Source organism: Phalacrocorax aristotelis, chromosome 8 (assembly GCF_949628215.1).
Source record: "Phalacrocorax aristotelis chromosome 8, bGulAri2.1, whole genome shotgun sequence".
Classification (NCBI taxonomy): Eukaryota; Metazoa; Chordata; class Aves; order Suliformes; family Phalacrocoracidae; genus Phalacrocorax; species Phalacrocorax aristotelis.
Window position 1 is genome coordinate 10882695 of NC_134283.1, and position 22921 is coordinate 10905615.

Genomic DNA, 22921 nt, shown 5'->3' on the forward strand with positions numbered 1-22921 from the left:
AATTAGATTTGCCCTTTAGCTATCCAGTACAGAATCCAACAATTTGGCAACAAGGAAAAAGAACATTTCCCTGACAGCTCACCACCCCATGACAGACCTATCACAGTCTGCTAAAAATTTGTAAAATTGATGCAGAAAATAAATGACAAATTATATCAGGTATCTTACCACACTGCCTTTTCTGCACCTTTTGAGTTTCCATTTTTGGTTTGGTCTCTATTCTTGTTCTACAATAGCAAGGAAAAAGTGTTTTCTGTTTAGATTAGCAGTGTTTATAATATCATATGCAGTATAAATTAAGTAATTTTTATTAAATTACACTCTTTCCAGTTTTCTGGTTTTACTCTCATCTGACACACACACACAGTTTAATATGCTCTTGCATGGCAAAGATTTCCATTGGAAATACAGTATTTTACAGTAACACTGCATATGTAGCTGCGTTATTATCTTTTGAAAGATAATTTTGCAGAAATCCATGTTAACCATTGTGGGGGACCAAAAGCCTTCCTGTCATTAAAAATATACCTAGGTCTGTGTCATTACAATAAATCTGATACAATTTTCCTTACAATAGGTTGCCAACTCTGTCATCAGCCTACAACTGGCAGTAAGACCAAGGAGGATCAAGCGTGTCTGACATCCGCTATAAAATGTTCAGCCTCCTACTGCTACTCAGTGAGCCACTAAACCATAACTATGTTGCTTTATTGGTATTGATCAAAATCAAAGACAATGAGCATGAACTGAGACCTTATTTCTTAAACTAAGAATTTATTTGAGTTCACCAAAGAAATTATCACATTACATGAACTATGTAAACAAGAAAAGCACACAGCGATGATTCTACATAAACCGAATGTGCCAGAATCTGAGAGTTAGTTGCGCAGCAGAGTGAAATTCGGGTTTGGAAGCAGAAAGACAGTCCCTGAACCATGTCCCAGGTCCCAAATGCAAAAGGTTGATGCAACCTATTTCAATCTGAAAAATTTTTTAGCTCGAGGTAACAACTTTAAATCAGCGATAAATCCAGCTTAATAATAGTTACCCTTCTCAAAGTAGAGCAACAGCTCTAAGAAGTATCAGTGTCATCTTAATGAAAGCAGTCAGCCCTGCCTTCCATTTAGAGTTACTGATTGTGCCTGTTCCTTTGCTGCTTCGATTAGTTCAAATGCTCCACATACATCCTTACAGTAGCACTGGTGAAGCATGTTTTGAAAGGGAAAGTTTAAAAAGAGTTCATCTTCCTTTACCCTTTCACAAGTGATTATATACATGCATTTAATTTTCTTGCAAATCTAACCCTGCCACAATAGCAGAAAGCTTGCAAGTCTTCCTCACCTCTTTTCGCCCCTACTGATACTACCCTGCTAGCCTAAGAGAAAACAAAACCTACATATTCCGTAACAAAAGAAAGGCTGTAAAATGAGCTCAGCTCAGAGCTAACTGCATTTCAGTTAAGTTTAATTAAATACAGATTTATACAATTAAAGGGCCTTTAATATAAGCACAAGTTTTTTTAAACACTGTAGAAAGATATATCTTGACCTTAACTGGATCTTTTTCTTCTGCAACATACACAAGGTACAGAAAATAGCATTTATAAGCTAGCCTACAGTAAAATGCAAATAGCTCAACTTTGTTGTTGCATCACAGGGCAAAGATGAAAAGATAAATAACAGGATTTGCTGCAAAAGGCTCCTGGCAAATGTTGCATATAAAAGAAAATAGATTACCTGTTCTCCATCAGTTATGGACCCTAACCCAGTAACCTCCCTTCAAACCTCAAAAAAACTCTTACAAGAAGTGCAGATATATCCGTTTGTTCAGTAGCATTAGAGCACACGGGCTATCATTCAGGAACCCGGCACAGGAGGTCCTGTGGAGGCTGACAGGAACGTCACCCCTGCGCAGCCATGCCAGGACAGAAACAGCCCGCCTGGGGGGATTTTTCCCTTTTAAAATTCAGTGGTCAAATCCTGTACAGTAGAAGAAGTCCAGATTGTTGACAATTTACTGAAATCAAAATTCACACCAGCAGCTGAGGATGTGTCCTCTAACCTTTGAGAACCACTGTTTGGGGTTAACAGGCCTTTGAAGTCTTCCAGTGCTATTCTAGCATTCACCCTGTCCCTCCTCCCTCTCAAAAGAGCCATGTATGATTTATAGCTCATTACCAGGGTTCGACTTTGAAGCAGAAGTCTTAACAAGTACTCCAGATCATCCCAAGTATAAAAAGGAAAGAACATATAGAAGATTTAGATAAGAAAAAGGGGGTAGGGGGCAACAGTCTAAAGATGAAACAGCAAAAGCATTCTTCTGCCAGCTTTTGGGAGTGGCGGGGATTACCAAGAGGATGGGAAACTGGGCACGGATCGCTACCTGTGGTCCGGCGGCGGGAGCAGCTCTGGTCAGCCAGGAAGGGGACCCGGCGCCCCGGTAGCGGCCTGAGGGGAGCGAGCCGCCGCGCCGCCTCCCGCCTCAGGAGCCAGCGCGGAGGAGCGGCCGTCCCGCCGCCCCGGGGCAGGGAGGCACCGCCCGGCGCGGCTCCTCTCAGGCAGCCCGAGGTCCGTCCAACATCCTCCGGGCGCTGCCCGAACCCCAGCGCGAGGAATGCTGTGGTTTCAGTGCAGCTCGCTTTCCGTACTCTGCATTTGGGAAACTACAACACCGCCACAAAACGCGGTTGGCATAATTTGACATTTACCAGACACAAAGGGTGCAGGAAAAAGAATCTCTTGTTAGATGAACACAGCTGAAAGAACCGAGCTTTCAGGTACACAGTCCTTTTCCCTAATGCCCTTGAACTCAATAAAAGGCAGTACAGCTTTCCCTAGCCCTTCTCACAGGTAGAACCTCAGAGCAGCATAGTTATTTTAGCCTTTTTCAACCTCCTGCAAGTCCTTCACCCTCGCTCTGAAAAGCAGCTTTTATGAAGAAAAACACCAAACTTCAGCTCTGCCGCAAGCCAGGTAAGCCAATCTGTAAATGCAACTTACCCTGCCAAAGAACAGCTGCTGCTTTTTTCCAAGTTAGAAAATTCTAGATGAAAAAAAAAAATATCAGGGTTTGGTTTGATTTTATTTGTCCTCAGGAAAAAAAAAAAAAAGGAAGATAAAGTCATTAGAAATAAAGGAACTTTAATTTGCAGGTAATACAGAACAGTCCAGTCTGTGGCAGAACACCACAGTATTTACAGAACACAGCAGCAGTGCCAGGTGGCAACAAATGTGAGATCGTTATCCTACAGCTGGAAAGTTGCTGAAGTCTGTGACATTCCACTGTAAATATAGGTGTTATTAAAAATTACAAACTGCCCTGTAATGACTTTGATAACCTCCTGTGCAGCAGCTCCTGTAAAAAGAAAAAGAAAACAAAAGATAAAACCAACGGCAGTTAGCAGGTCATATTTAAAAACCAGTAAAAACGTGTTATTTACACTACACTGGAAATATTTCAGAAGTGCTGATACAACTCCTAGGAGGAAAAAACACCCTTCAGTACTTCCCAGTATAAAAGAGGCTCAGAAAGCTGCTACTTCAAAAGTTAGCTTTACATATACTTTGCTGTATGTACTTTCTCTCTCCATGTACATACACACCGAGAGTAAAAATGTGTGAGCATACAGACAGGCAAACTGTGACCTCTGTAAATGAAATGGAGAAGTTGAATTAAAAAAAAAACAGTTAAACTGTAAAATAAATTGAAGGGTCACTTCACTGTGATCCCTTTGTGTTTTCCTGTAGTATGAAATAGTCTGTAATTTCTTCAGAAGTTATCTTTACATGTTTTTCTAAAGCACTGCACATACCACATTTCACTTCATTAGAAAAAAATCTTACATCCAGAGAGCATTTAATACCTAATTATCTTCATTTGGCATGAAGCCAAATAAAGAAGTTAACTGATATATAAATTTTGAGCATCCATTAAAACATATTCAGCTGTGCTAATACCCGCAGGTTAAATTAAGGCAAGCAATCAAGGCTGTTTCAAGAGATACTTAAGTATGTTGTGTTAAAGGAAGATGTGTACTATGTTAATTTTATTATTACTGCAATTATTCCTTTCCTTTTTCTTTTTAAACTCAAAGCTTCTTTCAAGCATTTATTTTTAAACACATTTTTAAGCAACTAGAATTTATCTACTGAGGTTATTTAAGTTTATTTGGTTTCTTTTACTGACTTTGAACCCTTGCTGTGTCTACTTTTTCTATATACCGTAGGAGGTCACATCTGGAGAATGACCGGGGAGGGTTTCATTCTAATACTATGTTTGGCTAGGGTGTATAATTACAGTCTTTGCTCTGACAACACAAAGTAATTAAAACGGTGGAGATCCTGCCTCAAGTATGCTGTAGTATAAACTACAGCAGGTTGGTTTGTATGAACCTTAGAGATACAGTGACATTCTTACCTCCCATAAAGGCAGCAACAGCATGCGGCTCAGCAGCTCCATACCGACAACTGGATAACAAAGTAACAGTTAGAATTTTCAGGTCAGTTTTACCGACAAAGTGACACTTAAGATATAATACTTACAATTCATGAACATAGTCATCTTTCACCACTACAGACAACCCATGTTCTTGTAAGAAACCAGTGAGGCATGATTTTAGTTTTCCAATATCATCTTCTATCTGATAGTTGTAAACACCTGGAAAATAAGTTACATTCAAAAGTTCATGCGTTTAAGTGGTAGCATAAGTATTATATTTTTCTGAAAAGTTTCTAAGCCAATTAATATATGAAGTGATTAATACTAGACCAAAAATAATTGAATACTCTGTTGATGCTACTCATGATAATGACAAATTACTGCATAGCTGAACTGATTCATAATCCATGCAACCCATTTCAGTGGTATCAATTCAGATAAATTCCTCAGGTTCCCAAAGAGGAAAAAATTGTCACTTTAATTTTCATATTCTCAAAGTTATATTAATACGGAAACAAAATCACAGCTAAGGCTATATTTGTAGTTTATAACTAGTATTATAGTAACTATTGCATCTTTATATCTCTTTTGATGACTGTAGGTAACTCTGATATTAACATACCTGGATATCTACCATGCTGCTTATAAAATCTATCTACAGCCCGTAGCATCAAGTACAGCACTAGTTCACTGTCTGGGTTATCCATATGGGAAACTGAAAATGGGAAGAGAACGTGTTAGCCAGTACAGATGAAATGGAAAAAGAAAGGATGTAAATTACTTGTGGTTGAGTATTTCTCATGTGCTTAAACTGTAAAATCCGCAGTAAAAACAAAACCTGAATGAGAACAGCCTGCAACTGAGAATCTCACTGAATCAACTGTCAGACGCACAATTTTGATTTGAGTGCATGACAAAACCCTACTGTATCTATTTGATATAAACTGTTAAGTGAAGATATTCGTGTTTCAACTGCTGTTATAACTTTAAATGGGATATTTCTGTGTTATTTGGGGATTTGAAATGCATGCTTCATATATTTAACTGTAATGATTATAATTATAAGACAGGTCTTAAATCTCTTAACATACAGCTCACAAGTCTAAATACTAACTGCTACTTAAATCACGTTGCATATTACCAACTAATTCAAGGAGCTTTCACTTAAATTATAAATATTACCCTTTGTATATACATTTTGTCCAAAACATTCAGAGGACTTTGTATAAGCTTAATTTAAACAAACTTTGATTAAAAGTATTTCCAGCTTTTTAAAATTTATACAGGTTCAAAATATAAAAGGCTGTATTAAGTAACTAGTTTGTTAGTTCACATACTGAAAAGATAAGCTGAGAGGGGCCAAGACAATTATTCTCATATTTTTGATCGGGTGAAAGCACCTCTCCAGCTGTGTCAGAAATAACTGAGGTACAGAAAAGAGAAGTTTGAAAAAAGCAATGTTTTATTTATCTGCTAGCAAAAATAAAATCTGCAAGAAAAAAAACCTGAAACATGCATCGATCTGTAAGGTCATTTCTGAAATTTAAAAAAACCCAAATTGAATTCAGCATTCTAGACTTAATAAATAAACCCATACTTCTAGCTGATGCCAAATGATAAAACTATGTAATGAAACAGAAGAGGTAACATACAACTCTCTTTAATAATGAAACCATTGCAAGTTGAAAATGCAATTGAAGTATGTGCCAAAAAGGAGTACTTACTGATTTCATCCTTGTTAAAAGTGTGTAAACCATATTCTTCAGACAGAGATCTACATCGTACTACTCGGAGAAAAGCTGAGTTGCTGCCTAAGCAGAGGGTAGAGAAAGGAGAGCATCACCTACTTGAAGATGTCAGCAATTACAAAATCTTTTAAAGTCTGTATCTCTGATGTGTTAAACATAGAAGACTAAAACTTATCATAATTTCATTTAAAGCGTTTCTGTTTCTTCTGGTAGCTTGCAGTAATAAAATCTATGAAACTGCATTTATGTCTATCACCACAAGTATTTTAGTGAAATGCTTTGTGCTTATTTACTTCTAGAACCTAAATGTAGCTGCCTGTTAACGTAACAGCTCACAACACGTGTAGCTCCACTACGCAATTCATCAATTTCAGCCATCAACTTCACTTTTTGCTCTCCCATGCTGCAAATAAAGATAGAATCTTTTCACCTGCCGCCACATCCACCCTTGCCTCACATACTCTCAATATTCTAACAGTACAGCTGTGAGCCGGAAAATATCCTTCTCCAGTATTGCTGTTACGAAACAACCCAATGTGCAGTTACTACCTAGCACTGTTGAGGAACTGCAAGGTTCTCAGAACTCCCAGCAAATTATACCTCAATGCAAGGGTAGCGTGCTCTTGGCTATGTGCTTACAGGAGAATTTTCCAGTTGCAGGGAGCCTTAGCCAGGCTGCTGTGTGGACATGTATACATATCCAGAACAGACATAACCTAAAATGCCATCAACAGTACTACTCACTGCATCACTGCTCTACCTCTTCAGACTACCAGAAGTTTACAGACCCCACAACCTGAAGTCAGTATCACAGAATGGGCAAGAGTACTCATCACAGAAGGTAGACGGCATCTGCTACCTGTTGTTTGGACCTGAAAAAGTGTTGTATCTTTTACAAGCCAACATCTATAGCTTCACTATTAAGAGATGCTGAACACCTGCTGCTTCCACTGAATGAGCAATGCAACTGCTAAGCACTTATTTGAAAAATTCTAATACTGAGTTACTGATAACTACATTATAATTCAGAAGTTTTTGATTATTTGATCATTTGCATAAACACAGCAACAGAATCCACGCATACTCACAAAACAATTTTAGTTCTCTCTCTGAAATAGATTCGAGTGCCTAAAAGAGAGAATAAACTCATTCCAATACATACAATGGCCAGAGAACTTATATTTTCACATATTCATATATTCATGCAGAATACCTAGTTGTTCTTGTAAAAGAAAAAAAGATATATTAAATTGTAAATAACACACCCCTGTATGCCCTTTACTTTTGTATAACCAAACCAGGAGTGATAGAGCAGACCACAGATATTCAATTTCATTAGAACTTACTTAAACCCTTTGAAGAGAATGAGGTAATTAGGCCTTCTCTTTTCATATCTGACTCCTGTGACTTATTTCTGTACAGAATGTCACGGTAAAAATATTTCTATCCTGTCAGAATGACCATACATTTGTAATTACCTTGCCTAGGGATTGTAACAGTTTAGCAGCATGGTTACCCACAGCAGCAATATCCTTCTTTGCTTTTTCACGGTATCTGTTAATAATAAAGAAGTCTTAATAATTACAGCATAAAGCCATCAACCTCATAGTGAAGACCATGTCTTTTTGGTTTATATTATAAAGACAAAATACACGCCCCATAAATGGAAGTGAGCTACCTCGAGGCCACCAACGCACTCATTACCTCCCTGTATGACTCTTCAGCACAGCTCAGCTGTTCACAAAACATGTGGCTTAGAAACAGGTTAAAATTAAAGTGGATATTACTACTAACAGTCAGAGGAAAAATATTAAGTAGTTTCAGAACAACAGCTATCTGTCCTTCATTGGGCTTCCAGTATTTCACTGATTTCTGTATCTTAATATTTGTAGCCACAGTGTATTAGTTCCATTAAGACCTATGACAATGCAAACATGTCAACACAGTATTTACTAAAACTCAATTTAAGAGCTCACTTTAAGGAACTGTAATTGTGTTATCTGCAAATGAAAACCCTGTAATGCTTATTGGAATTGAGAACTGAAGTACGTTAGGATCTGGAAGTTAAGGACTGATGCTTAAAGAATTCAGATTTACACATTAGGGTATCTGTGCAAATTCAAGCAATTATGCTTTCATTTAGCAAAATAATGATAAAAGTTCTTGGCTTTACTGTCATTATACAGAGTAACTTCCGTGAAGCAACAGCAGTCAATTGTTTATAAGTCTTCTGCAAGATACTGCTTCATTTTAAAGATTTTAAAAAAAAAGAAAGAAAAAGCAATCAGCTGCGAAGTAAATGTGTTAATGCTGTAAGAAGGTCTTTTTGGCCCAACAATTTGCATCATGACCAGGACGCACAGGAATAGCGAGTTCATGTTGAGAATGCATGCATTCAAAGATGGCCTTCCTAAAATTTTGATCCATACTGATGCTCTTTAGAATTTAGAATGTTCATTTACTCTTCCTTATCTACCAAGCAATCCCTTCAAAGAACATTAATTAGAATTAAGTATTTAGAATTAAGTTCTAGGAAAGTAGAATTTCTGTAACCAGGGTGGCATACATATCGAGGAAAAAAACCAAAGGCTGTGTTTAAGCAACATTTTGCTTTGGACAGCAGTGGCTGGGCTATGGGATCTACTGTCTATATGAAGGTCTTTACTAAATCTGAAATGAAGAGAAGTGATCACTTATTACCCAGCCTGAGAAAACTAAGATGCGCTGAAGGCTTAGGCCCTGGTTCCAAACCGCAGACAGCATCTACACAGGGAGCAGACAGCTCTGGTCTGCCATGCTTCCCGTACCCCTCCTCACCCCAGTCCCAAGTACACGCTTTTCTTTTAGTGCAGGAATTCATGCACTTTGTGCGGTCTGAAGTTATCACCATTCACTCTCACTAGTAACTACCAAAGAAATAAATTGTATACTTACACATTTTGCAATTTGATAAATTTATTGGAGTCTGCTATCATATCAGGAATAGTGCCCCGGACAGGCAAGCTTCCTTGCCCCTCATTTGCCACAAATTCCTTTACAGCTCGAGCCAAAATCCAGAAGGAGGGCGACTGCAAATGCATGAGAGCCAGTCATGTACACAAGTATTATTTATGATGCTTTTTCCACATTTAAGTTTTACCCTTAATTACTCATTACCTGCTCTGTGAGATTTATGCAGCAATTATCATTAAAAATCTCTTCAATGCACCTTGGAATCTAAGAAAAAAAATAATTGGGTTTTTATTTACTTGACTTGCCATTTCCTGAATTACCTCAACACTCGTTACACAGGTGATCCAACTCTAAGCAACCTCCAAATTTTGTACAAAATCTCTTCTGCATCTTACACAGTCAGTGCTTCCCAGACTTATTTCAAATAGTACCACTGCCTGAGAACAAGGTATGTGCTTCTGATCAAGGTGTTACAAACAAAATCTCACCTTATTTCCACCTTCTACATGGAAGATTTAAAAAAACCTGGTAGCAGCACCAGCAAAAGGTACTACCAGTCTCAGCTGCCTCTCCTTCCTGCCAGAGGCAGAGCAGCAAGAAGGCTGGGGAACCAAAGAGGGGCTGCAAAAATTAGAGTGTTTTGACTCCTTAACTGTTGCAGTTCAGTCTGGCACACAAACAAACAAATCACTAATAGCCTGGGACACACGCTGTAGCGGCTCAGATGTCAGCACTAAGCTTTACCTGCTGCTGTTTTGGGAGATTTAACTTGACTGTCCAAGCAAGGATCAGCACAGCTCAAATAAAAATGGAACGTAATCTAAAAAGAATGGCAGAATGTGCTTTTACCTCATGTAGCTTTTGCAATTTACCATGGATGAGATGTTATGGAAATCAGAGGTCAGTTCTAAACTCTGAGTTACTACTTCAGGATTATTTAGAAACAATGAAAACTTCACTTCTAATGTTTTTAAGCTTGATCAGTTTATGAAAGAAATTTCATAACATGTTTCTGCAAGAAGAAAGTATTGAATTTGCCGAGTCAAAGGTCCCTCGCAGCACTTAATTTCTATACAGAATAAATACTATAGCAAGTCGCTTCAGTATAGCACAATTTCAACAAATGCTGAGTCTCTCTCTAGCAATGTATTTAAATCATCCACATCAGTGACTGCTAATTCTTTATAGTTGTACCACGCACTTCACAGTTTAATCTGTAAAACAAAATCTGATAAAGCCTAAGATAGGACTAAGCTACTAATGAACTCCGGTTACTGGCTCATTCCATACTTGGACTCAAGTCTTCAGGAAGAAAATGTAGCTTCTTTGCATGAGCAAGGAAATAAAAAGAATTTCCACAAGTTGCAGTGCCACATAGTCTAGGTCTATTTTACTACACATCACTTCAATTTTAAGAATTGTACTAATCCTGTTTTAGCTAAATATAAATGTTGCAAATGGAATTACTGTCCTGAAAGTGCATAATATATTCTGAAACAATGAAGTAGTTGAAATTTCTTCAATTTTGTTATATAAATGTTTATTTTACCTCTGTGGTATTTAATGCTGTGTTCACATTTTTTATAGCTTCCTCAAAGTTTTCCTCATCTTCTGGCGTCCCATTTTCATTCTTTAAGATACCTTATTAAAAAAAACCACAAACACAATCCCTGAATGACATCTCATCATTTAGGTCCTACCAACAGAGCACGCTGGCTTTGAATGTGTTTGTGGCATAACAACTTATCAGCAAAGATTTGAATTACCAGTAAGACCTACTGATAAAACTAACTACACAGGCATTCTGCATATGGTTAATTTTCCTGTGACGTTAAACAAAAGTTACTTATCACAAAAATACCAGTTTATTTGTGTGAGAGAGTAAAGATTCATAATCACTAAATTAATGTAGATGGTGGTAAAAAGGCAAGTCAAGTCTCCTTCCCATCCCCAGTCATGTTGTGTTGGGGTTTTATCAAATTTGGCAAACACTTAAGAACGCACACAGCAAGCCAAACCAAGAAATAGACTCCACAACAAACCTAATTTAACCAAAGGTAATTACTACCGATCAGATCAGTTCCCTAGCCCAACCTGGCATAAGGATGGCAGAACCACTCAGCAGTTTGCACACAGGCCAGCTTTAAATGAGGAAATACCAAAAATTCAGTTAATGTTTTTATTCTACAACAATTTAAGACAACATATTTCTATATCGTAAAAATGCCTCATTAATTTCAGCATCCAAAAAGGTATTGGACTGAAACCTCTGCAAAAATGAAGACTGTTCACAGACTGGTTACAGTGCATTCAGTAGCTACATAATCTTTCTTTCTCTCTTTCAATTAGTTATTCGGATTTCCAGTGATTACCGACAGTTTGGTGGGTCAACTGACCAACTAAATACTTGCAGTTAATAACCATTTCAGTGCCAAAAGCCAGCTGCTTTCCTCTGTGTCACATTTTCCACATTAAACATCAACATTTTCTACAGGATTTTCTTCTAAGGCCTCTCCTCCCACCCAAATTAAGACATACTTTTGATCTTAAACAGTGAACAGTAAGAAACACTGCCAAACTGCATTTATAAGCAAATCTGGGATCTTAAGACCCACCTGTATAAAACAATCATTTAGCAGAAGAATCATACTATATATGCCAGCAGATTTTCATATATTAACGCTGAGAGAACTTCTGATTATTTTTCAGATATTGCCTTACATATTTCTGCCAACGAGTAAGTGATTCCTAGAACGTATATTACCTTGCCGAATCAGTTGTCTGAAGGCTTCTTTTTCTTTGTAACTCTTAGGCAACTGATCACTTTTCTAAATTTAAAAACACAAAAACATTTTGTCTTTAAAATATCTACTACTAACCTCATTGTATTCAGACTGCTGAACTCTAGAGTTGGTCATTGTTCAGTCATTCACTTTATTTCAATTAGTAATTTTTTTAATGATTCCACCTTGTTTTCTTTGTTACACATTGCCAAAATAATACTATAGTTTAGAAAATCCATGTCTGTAGTAGTAGTAGTAATAATAACTTAAAAAAAAGACAGATGATGTATCCAGTTTTGCAATATACCTCATTGAACCATTTTGTTAGATACTTGGCTACAATCACAATCCATGGAGTGTGGCTGTGGTCCTGTAATTGAACAGAGAAACCTTTGTCAAGTTGAGAAAAAGATAAAAACAGGAGACAAATTAAAAACCTATTTTAAACATAAACTCCTAACATCCCTTCCACTCTTGCAAAAACACAGGATATGTTCCAGATTTTGATTCAGAAATAACATTCTCTAACTACTATAAAACAAATTACTAAATTATTATTCCTTTACTTAAAAGAAGGGTGGCTGAGCCAAGTTGTCCCATATTTTTCTGGAGTGGAACTCATGTTATGCACCAATCTCCACACCGCAAAGCTCTGCAGCAGTTGGTAATCATAAAAATAATAAAAAAGGAGGGGTGAGGGGGAATCAATCTAACAAAAGATCAAGTTGTCCAAGAATATTCCTGACTTCAAGACTCCCACTTGCTTAAGATTTAAATACAGAATGTAGCATTTGGGGCAGAGGCCAAAATTAGTACCTTGTGACTGATTCTACAGTCGCCTCTGCTCCGACGAGACTCGGGACCAAAACCCATCATCTGCCAAGAGCCATTTTCATCGGGTCCCTGTTCTACGTCTGCATCTGCCTTAGAGCACATGGTGCAAACCACATACCAACCTTTTTGTCCATATGATCCAAGTCGTAAGATTGAATGTGTTCCCTCAGTTCTGGAAATGGTTTGTCCAGTCTCAGATCTTCTAACGTATTGTCAGGATGAGATTCAACAACTGTGAAAATAAAATAACACCATGCCTTTCACAGTTTTATGTCAGGCTTTCAATACAGTCAAATAGAGTGCATCATCTGCTCATTCAACTGCTTGATCCTAACCATCATTTGAGCTGGGATAGAGATAGTTTTCTTCACTATAGCTGGTATAAAGCTCTGTTTTGGACTTAGCATGAGAATAATGTTAACACACGGATGTTTTAGTTGTTGCCAGGTACTGCTTGTACTAGTGAAGGACTTTTCCAGCCTCTCATGCACAAGAAGCTGGGAGGGGAGGGGGGCACAGCCAGAACAGCTGATCCAAACTGGCCAAAGGGATATTCCATATCATATGACATCATGCCCTGTATACCATCTGGCAGGAGTCAGCTGGTGGGAGCTGGCTGGGGGAAGCAGCGATCGTGGCTTGGGGAACGGCAGCGCTGGTCAGTGGGTGGTGAGCGGTTGCATCACTTGTGGGTTTGTTTTGTTTTTTCCCCCCTCCTCCCAAGGTTTCACCTCCCTCTCTCTCTCTCGTTATTTTCCTTCTCATCATATTATTGGTTATTACTACCACTACTACTGTTTTATTTTAATTATTAAACTCTTAACCCACGAGTTTTCTTACTTTGGCCCTTGTGATTCTCTCCCCCATCCCATAGAGCTGGGGGGAGTGAGACAGCAGCTGCATGGTGTTTAGTTAGTGACAGGGGCTAAACCATGACAATCCTCAAAATAAGTGTTTCATGTAATTTAATTTTAACATCAGGATAATCTCCAATTTTATTATTTGTTGCAGTCGTAATTTCTATGCATTCCTCAAAGAATGGTCCTGGTGATGAACTACAAACTACATAAGACTTAACAAATACTAAATACAACACTAGATAAAAATACAAAAAAAGTGACATCACATACTGAAGCTTTAAACTTTTCTAAAAAGTCTTTATCTCAGAAGAACTCTCTAACCTGTATGTTCTTTAATAATGACTCTCATATAACCAACCAGTCCATAAGTCCTGCAGACCAGCAGAGGAACATTATAATTCCAGAGGAGTTCAGCCAAGCGCAGCAACGTACTGCAAGGAGAAACATTTGGGTTTTCTTCAGATGTACAAGAGGACAACAGTTAACTCTTGTACAAGTCACTTGTGAAAGAAGTTTTGTATGAGAGAACTCTAATATTATCATCACTAAGCACATATAAGGTGATTAATTTTATACGTGATTTTACACTAGGTTAGAAATACTTTAATCCATTAGCTCACTTATCTTTAACTCCATCCTCCCAAATGCTCCAAATATCAGTTAAACAAAAAACTTCAATGAGTTGTGAAAGAAAGAAAAAAGAATTAGATCTGTGTGTTGCACAAACTTAACTTCTAGTAGGGACAATTCCAATCAGAGGTGTTTGAATAGCACGTAAGAAATACTATTTATTCCCAAATGCCTGCAAGGGAACCACCACTTCAAAGAGGCAAGGTGGCTCTTAGTCTTGTAAGGGACAGCATCTCCAGCTCCTCTGTAAGTAGGGGGAAAGATATGAACACCAGCCACTTCCTTACAAAAGCAAGATTTAACTATTCATCTATCCAGCAACCTCTTGCCTCTGAGGAGGCAGCTTGTCTACTGAAACAGAAGCACACTCTTCTCCCCCATGTTTCTCAATACTCAGAGTAGTTGTGTTTCATCTGTACCGTTTACTGGAAGGCAGCATGGGAGAGGCCTCTCAGCAGGAAGAGATTAAAAAAAGTGCAAAAATTTCTGGTCTTGACGAAGTTTGTATCGGCAATTACATACATGGGTAAAATAGAAAGACCCACACAAACGATTAAACACACTTGCAAAAATCTAAAGGTATCATAGCTCCTATTATCTGTTAGGTTTTACATAAGAATACTTGTTACAGCCATTTTGGACCAGAAACAGCTTTCACTACAAGAGCATGTGACGTAGACAAATACACCTGGAGACAGCACCTAGGAGTCAGGCATGGATCTGAAAGAGATTTTAAACCATGTATTAACAAACAAAAAGGTCCACAGAAAAATGCCCTCATTTACTGTAACTTTCCTTCACAATGAGAGAGTTCTGTTTTGTGTAAGTTTTCCTGCAAGAATATGCCTGCAATTGAAATCTGCTTTTACAGCTGAATGAAAAACAAACAACTTTAGATGATTCTTTACCTTTCTGGTAGTTGCGTGGCAACCACCAAGTTAAACCGATTAAAAAAGGAAGGGTCAGTGTCTAGAAGTTTTTCTGGACTCTAAATAGTAAGGGGAAAAAAAAAAAAAGTCAGGAAACGCTGTGAAAATTTCTGAATACACAGTAAGTCTGTTCAATAGTCAATGTAAACCGTTAAGTGAAAGCTATGAAATTATGAAGTTATAAAATAATGTTTAAAATACATAAATTTACTTTTCGCAACTTAGGATCATCTTCCTCAAATATTGTGTTATCATGAAGCTACTTAAACTGCAACGTTACAAAGACAACAGAAGGCTATTATTTCATACTTTTGTCACATTGTGTAACAAGAAACATACAACTAATTTAGTAAAACAAACCTCTTCAACAAAGTTTCCCGAAACATCATTATTCAATTCTTGCAAGAGCTCAGTGGCACTCTGGGCACGATTCTGTTTCAGAACAATCAAAACAAAGCTTAATCTCTTGAAACATAATTTATATAGTATATCAGTATTACATATGCTACATGGTTAAAAAAAAAAAGACTTCATCATAAGCTAGGATTTCTTACTCCAGGCCTTGCTTACCTGATGAAAGAATAAATCACTTAACAGCAGGCATTTCTTTGAGACCATTTTCAGTAATATAATTTTAAAAACAAAAATTTATATGACAACTATTCATTAATTTCCTTTTGTACTCTCCTGTTGCGATTTTTTTTCCTCTCTTACACCTCTCTACTCTCAGGTTTACTCCTTCAACCACAATTCTCCTCCACCTTATCCTTCCAAAGATTTTTCTTAACCATATTCTGTTAATTTTATACATGCAATCTTGCCAGAATTGAACTTATCTTCTTACTTATAAGCAACTAAAAAGTAAGCATGAGGAATTTCGTCAAAGAACTAATAGATTTTAACCGATACACACATGTTTAGCATTTAGCATCATAATACCACATCTGAGTATTTACTCTATTTTCATGCTTTCAATACACTTAGTGACATTATCTCCTTACCTGACCAATATGGCTTTTTTGTAGAAAGAAACTGAAAAGGAGACAAGAAAGAGAGTTACACGTGAAGCTTTATTTTGAAGAAAAATAATGTTAAAGCTACATTTTGTAGTGCAGAATGTGTTGCTGACTCTCATAAACAACAAACTGAGCTCCCCCTTAAATCTGCTTTTCTTCTCCCTACCACTGTAATTTTTTCATCATGATCAGTTTAAGGAAGCTTGCCCATGCCCGAGCCACAAATCTGAAAAATAAGACATGCCAAATTCCTCTAGAAGCCAGGATCATACTGCAGATTCTTTTTCACTGGGCTAATTAAAGACCCATTAGCAATCATTTCTTCATGTAATAGAACATCCTTCCCCGATGTGTAACACCTGTAAGTAGACAGATCTTTGAGGTATCTACCTGAACCATAAGAGAATGCAATCTAGAATTAGTATTTTTTCTAGGATTTGTAAAGAGTTTCTTGTCCTTTCCCCTGCTGCCCACAGCCTTTCAAAGATGCAAACACTAATTAATGGCCATCAGTCAGTCACAATGATAAACTAATGAAAAGTAAGATATTTTCATGACCAAAATTACAGAAAATACATTTAGCTATGCTGAAATGCAAGCGAATCTTGCACTGTCATATCTCAAGATTACAGCAAACAAGTTATTTTAAAATATTTTTATATTGAGTAGACCATTGCCTTTAAAAACGTGAAGCATGAAGCAAACAGACCTGTAAGACACAAAAACAGCAACTAAAAAAACTATGTAAAATTTAGCAGCTAATATCAAAATGATCATGCATGCTCTGTACATCACAAACACCCCAAACAACAGAAGACCAGGAAAAACATATAGACTTCTAAAATTACTAAGAATTTTATAGGATTTCTTAACAAGCATAGAGACGGAACTACTTATGAAACCGTGCTACTTCTCAATTTGTATCGGAAACTAGTAACAAACCTACTTATTTCCAACATCTTCTCCAGAGACTCGATTCCCATCGACAACTGTAAATGAACCAATACCTTGGGGGAGAAAAGATTACTGTGAATAACTAGGCATTATGAAGTGATCAGACACATTACAAAGAAAATACAGAAGAGGTACCTACTTACCTGGCAGCACTAAGTTTTTGAGTATTTCCGTTCCTGTCGCCGTTGCATTTATCACACAGACGTGGGCAGATTCTAAAGCTTCTTGTCCATGGTCACCCCACAATCTATATTGGGATGGGAAGAGAAACGTTCTGAAGTTACTTCATTTCAGATTGTAAAGCCTATATAAAGAAATGGAAAACATTTCATAGAATCAGTGTGTCCCGAGTTAATGATCCTGTGGGTCCCTTCCAAGTCCAACTCCTGTCCCTGCACAGGACAACCCCAAATTCATACCATGTCTCTGAGGATGCTGTCCAAGTACTTCTTGAATAGTGCCAGGCTGGTGCCGTGAGTGCCTGCCTCCCTGGGGAGCCTGTTCCAGGGCTCCACCACCCTCTGGGGGAAGGACCTTTTCCTAATATCCAACATAAACCTCCCCAGCACACCCTTCTGCCATTCCCTCGGGTCTTGTCATTTAAGCTACCACAAACAGAAGCCAGATTACTACTTCCCATTCACTGTTGAGAGGGACTAAAAAGCACTAACCAAAATAAGCTTTACTTAAGAAAACTTACTGTAACAAACTTGAACCTTTCTAAAAAACAACCCAATTTTCCTGACATTTGATTTTCTCCATCTTTATACTCCACGCCATATGAATGTGCACATCTTTTTCTGTTGTAATGTACTTAATTTTTTAAAAAACTCAGCATGGGCCAAAACACTCCTTAGACAATCTCGCCCTAAAACTGAATGCTCTCTTTTAAGTAAGTTTTATTATAAGTAATACTTTTTTTGTTTGTTTTGGAATTTATACTACAAGACACTGAAACGCACAAGCTGGGGGAAATCAGTCTCCATGAGTATGGTAATATACCCGAAACATCTATAAAATAAAATTCAGGCAGAAATCGGGACTTGACCGTACTCAGTCACAAATGCCCCACTCTCCTGACTCTCACAAAACCAAGTTAGGAAGAGACGGAGCAGCGCACTGCAACGCGGGCCCCCAAACTACGCAACCGCCCCGCAACCCGCGCCGCGCCCCCGACGCCGGCGGGCTGCAAGACCAGCCGCCCTCCTCCCATCTAACCTTGTCGTTTGCCCGAGGCCGACACAAACACCCCCGCAGCTCTCGCCGAGCCCAACAAGCCCACAGCACCCCGGCCGGTTCGGACGCGGCCGCCCGTCCCCGGGCTCCGCCCGCAGCCACACACTGGGCACGGCCCGGGCGGCCGGAGCCGGCGGCGGCCGCCCCGCGGGGAGCGCACGGAGTGGCGGCAAGCGGCCCTGCCCGCGGAGCGCAGCCCCCGGCCGGCCCCCGGCGCGCCCCTCCTCACAGGTGGCCGCAGAGGCGGCGGCGGCAGCGGCCTGTCGCTGAACGGGCTGAGCCGCGGGAGCGCGGGCTGCGGCCCCGGCCTGGCCTGCAGCGAGCGGCGGGGCAGGACTCCGCAGCAGCCCGCCCTCCGCCCGGCCTGGCGAGGCCAGCGACAGGCCGGTGCCAGCCCCGCGGAGGCCGAGCAGCCCCGACAGCTGGGGACAGGCGCGCAGCAGCCCCCACCGCGCTACCTCAGCTGCCGGTCGTATCGTTGCTCCTTCAGGCTAGCCCGGCCCGCCTGCGCCATCGCCCCACGCTCCCCCGCCGCAGCCACTGCGCATGCGCGGGCGGGGCGGGGCGGGGCCGGGGGCGGCGGCGGCCGGTGGGAGAAGTCAGGCCGCACCGCGGGGCGGCGTGGGGAGCGGTGGGGGCGGCTGCGGGGCCCCGCCTGGCGCGGGCAGTCGCTGCGGTACAAGTCCGGTGCCTGCGGGCGGCGCTGTCAGACACGGACACCTCCCCGCCCCCCGAGGAGTCCCGCGGAGCTGCGGGATTCGTCTCACGGCTGCTTCCGCGAGTCATGGGCCTTGGCTGAATCCTGCGTGGGTAGGGGAAGGCATTCGCGGTGGCACGGAGGTTTTACCAAACCCTGTCGGGCTATGAGAAGAGCGGCCGTCGCTGTTCGGCGGAGCCAAGACTTGGGAACAGTAGAAAAAAACGGAGCGGCGGAGGCAGGCCTTGATGTCTGTGGGGAACGCTGAAGTCGGTGGGATCCGCGGGCACCGCTGTTTCCTTCACGAATATATTTCTAAAGATACGGCGCCACTCCTGCGATGTATGTTCCAAGCGGGTTTTTCTGTTCATCTCTCAGCCCACTCTGGTGTGAAGTTTGGGAGCGTTTCATAGCGGTCTGAGTCAGAAGACCCGCAGATACCTGCAGTCAGAAAAATAATTTTAGATACATTTTGCCGAAATGGTGTACCTTATTGTAATTATTTCTATTTAGTATTGAGACAAAAAAATCCAAAGGCTGTTGCATCTGTGTACTTGTTCTGAAAACCTTCCCATATGGGATCAATATAGCTTGTACTATGAAAGTATACACAAGAAAACTTTCACATCATTAAAAATTTCAACCGACGTCTCTGGCACCAAGTTTCAACAGCAAAGGGAGGTCCTAAAATGCGTGCATCATTCCAGCTGATCTGTTAGCCCATAAAAGGATATTCTGTTATCCTTTTAATCTGCTTCTCTTCAGTAAATTTAATTTGCTGTATATCTGCTGGAATGAAGTATACAGCAGGGCAATTATAATTTAGTGTTTTATATCTTGCAGGTGACGTTGTAATACAACACAGTGCTTCCTCTTTTGTTTTCCCATACACAGTATCTCCTCTGAAGTTCATTTTTTCCCATGTTTTATGTTTGCCATGTCACAGTAAATCCTTCCTTCTGCTGAAATTTCAGTGACTGTCACAATACATGTAGGAATGTTCTGTTTACCAAAACCAAAAGTTGTCTCTTCTTGCTATCTGCTACAATTACACAGTTTCAACTGGACAAACCATAAATCATAAGAATTATTATTTCAGACTTAGTTCCAAAATATAGTCCCCATTTCTGGTATAAAGCAGCCAAGTGTGTATAGCTTTAAAAGTCAAAGACAAGTAATAATAAAAAATGGCATGTGAAGGCTGGGAAACTCCTAGGGAGCCAGGTATCCTGTTCCTCTTTTCAAGTCCTACTTCCCCAAGAATTTTCCAAATAAATTCCTTCTTTCTTCTTGGCCCATATTTTATTGAAGCTCTTTCTCTTGCAAAATTGTTAATTTTATGCATGCCCTTTTTGTCCTTTTCTTCTCAACCCCTTCTCTACTTAGAGGCCCTTTTTTTTTCCCCTTTATGCCAGGAAGAGACTCCCAGTAAATAAATGTTGAGTTCTTTCCCTTAGAAATCTCTTGAATCTCATTATGTAGCTGTGGGAGAAGGACTACCACTTTCAGCCCCTGGAGTTAACACTGGATGGATGAGAATCTCAATACACAGTTATCATGTTTTTGAAGAAAAACTTGAGAATATAAAATTTGAAATTTCTATTGTCAATCAAAAAGTGTAGGTGGTCACTTGTAAAATAAAATACTAAAAAATGAAAAAAATCTGGAATCATTCTGCTTTTTAGTGTTTAGTGTTGGCAGTACACCCTCCTGTTTATATTTACCTTGCAAAGTATTTTTCTGCAGTTTCTGGGTTCATTATAAATTATTTTAATGCACACACAAAGATCAGATGTCACCTTAGTATAACTCACATTTGGAAACTGCCAGCATTAGTAATGGCAGTGTAAGAAGAGAGTTGAGCTGCCTGGATAAACAAGATACTCTTTCAAGAACCTGAGGTGTAGGCTAGCTGTGGAGTGATAAATGTTTTAACATTTAATCTGCTCCTGTTGTACTTCAAAGGTTCTAGAGTGAGGAGCCCATACCCAAACTGACAGGATTTCTGCCATATATTAGTTAATAGGCAATGACACATCAGACACACTCATATGCATTACATAAAGAAGGCACATGACACCTTCTTCACATGTATGTCGCCATTATTAAGCTCAGTAAAGATAATTGCCGAGTTACTTAAGCAAATACACTCAGTGTGGCATTTAGCCATTCACCTTGGAACCAAATAACTATTCTTTCATTTTATGTCTCCTAAAATGGAGCTCTAAACCTCTGTGGTGATGCAGTAATATATACCAAAAGCATTATCCTCAAGTGACGTGATCTCCCTGTGTGAATACCTCCCAGTGACTCCAGATCTGTGTTACAGAGACGCCTTGCCTTAGAGATTCAAAATCCAGTTTCTCTAACCTGCAAAGCTTAGTATGTTCAAGTTATATTTGGTATTCCAATCTTACTTGGAGCTTTCTAACTGTAATGCTTAGTACTTATATAGCAATCTTAATACAGAGAGCTCAAATTAAATCATAAAGATAATTATTCCATATAGAGGGATGGGAAAACTGAAGCATTTTTTGTTAGTTCAGTATCACAAAGTAGTGACAGGTTCAGAAGAAGAACCCATGTATTTTTCCTAGGCTGCTGCTCTGTTCACTCATCATTACTGTTGGAGAGGAATAAAACCATAAGTGGAAGGCTGGGGAAGACAGAATTATTCTTTAACGCAGTTTGAAATGTTTGGCTGTAGTGGATGGAACTATATCTTCCTGTCATTCACTCCTAGGCAGACACTTTTGAGATGTAGTCAAAGCCTGTGAGAAATCTGTGGAAACCATGAGCACTTCACTTTTAGCTCAGCGTTAGAAAAAATCTACCCTTTATGCACCTACCACTCTGGTCTTCTCACTTCTGTAAGTTTGACTTCATGAGTGTGATGTAATTCTCCCTGATTCAGGTTGGTAAAGTTGAGATGCAATTAGATTACGACTGCAGCTTTTGAAGTGATAAACAGTAATTTGAGGACAGAATCAGTGAAAACCCATTCTTAGAGGCAGCCAATATCAAGAAGCCTCAGGGTTACGGAATAATATGATGTTTGTATAAGCAGCCCTATTATACTAGCTTTAAGGAAACCTTAGTATTTACCTCAAAATTTCTTTTTGAAGGCTGATTGGATGGGGGAGCATGTTAAACTGTCACATACACACTGGCTATCATTTATAGCTAAAATTTTATTCAAGCTATTATTGTCTTTCTTCTCAGGTACTGTTGCTCCCCCTTTTCCCTTTTTCTAATTCTAACCATTTAAACGTCCATTTTGTGGAGTCCACTTCCTGCCATGTCTTCAGTATGTTTTCTCTTGTCTCAGAGGTCTTCCTATGCCCTGCCTGTGTAGTTCACATGTGTAGACATCTATGTGATTTTGAATATGAGAAGATAAAAGCTGAAGTGGGGATTTGTGTCAGATGCATGTAGACATTGGGCCACTTCGATGGCACTGTGCCCTGTGAGCAAGAGCTCTGCCTCAGTTTTCAAGTTTCTCTTGTAAACAGTTGCTCAGTATTCTCTATCTTGCATACGGTTTTCCCCAATATATAGTCTGCTTTTTTTAATATACAAAATTCATCTTCCATTTGTTCTTTTCACTGATAAGTTGGTATTTTTTGTACTTCTTCCCATGGTCTAGAACAGCTTTGCTGACTATTTGCATCTGACTGACCCTACCTACATTTGACTTCCCTGTCTACAAACACAGCACAGAGCCACACAAGAATAAGAACCAAAACATCACAACATCTTGCAGCTCATTTACCCTACCAAGCAGCAAAGTATTTTAACGCAATGGCAGGGCTGCTGCACTACTTTCAGTATTTGAGTCACCACAA

At 39.5% G+C, this 22921-nt stretch overlaps 2 protein-coding genes across 3 annotated transcripts in view; both read right to left on the minus strand.

The window, feature by feature from the left end:
• TERB1 (telomere repeat binding bouquet formation protein 1) overlaps positions 1–3124 on the minus strand; it is a 21444-nt gene extending 18320 nt beyond the window's left edge. For both annotated transcript variants that reach the window (XR_012661993.1, XM_075101360.1), the window contains exons 1-2: positions 3000–3124; positions 169–227 (exon numbers count right to left, since the gene is read on the minus strand). Coding sequence is in view for 1 of the 2 variants with exons in the window: in XM_075101360.1 (XP_074957461.1) it covers positions 169–227; positions 3000–3124 (184 nt within the window). In the remaining variant the exon portion in view is untranslated. The remainder of the gene's footprint in view (positions 1–168; positions 228–2999) is intronic.
• Positions 3121–18957, minus strand: NAE1 (NEDD8 activating enzyme E1 subunit 1). The gene is made up of 20 exons (XM_075101361.1): positions 18838–18957; positions 17287–17390; positions 17136–17196; positions 16175–16205; positions 15534–15605; positions 15153–15232; positions 13936–14045; positions 12877–12986; positions 12228–12290; positions 11902–11965; positions 10687–10778; positions 9342–9401; positions 9120–9253; positions 7664–7739; positions 7274–7313; positions 6162–6248; positions 5060–5152; positions 4542–4656; positions 4417–4466; positions 3121–3354 (listed from the first exon to the last, which is right to left on the minus strand). Exons 1-20 carry the CDS (start codon positions 18891–18893, stop codon positions 3245–3247), a joined length of 1608 nt encoding a protein of 535 aa, XP_074957462.1. The 5' UTR covers positions 18894–18957; the 3' UTR covers positions 3121–3244.
• Positions 18958–22921: the final 3964 nt, after the last annotated feature.

Excerpts from the sequence above, each read along its gene's own strand:
- NAE1 (XM_075101361.1), bottom strand. The coding sequence starts at position 18,893 with ATGGCGCAGGCGGGCCGGGCTAGCCTGAAGGAGCAACGATACGACCGG. Across the intron at positions 17,391-18,837 it reads CGATACGACCGGCAGCTGAG|ATTGTGGGGTGACCATGGAC; the intron begins GTAGCGCGGTGG and ends ATCCCAATATAG. Across the intron at positions 16,206-17,135 it reads GGAGAAGATGTTGGAAATAA|TTTCTTTCTACAAAAAAGCC; the intron begins GTAGGTTTGTTA and ends TCTCCTTTTCAG.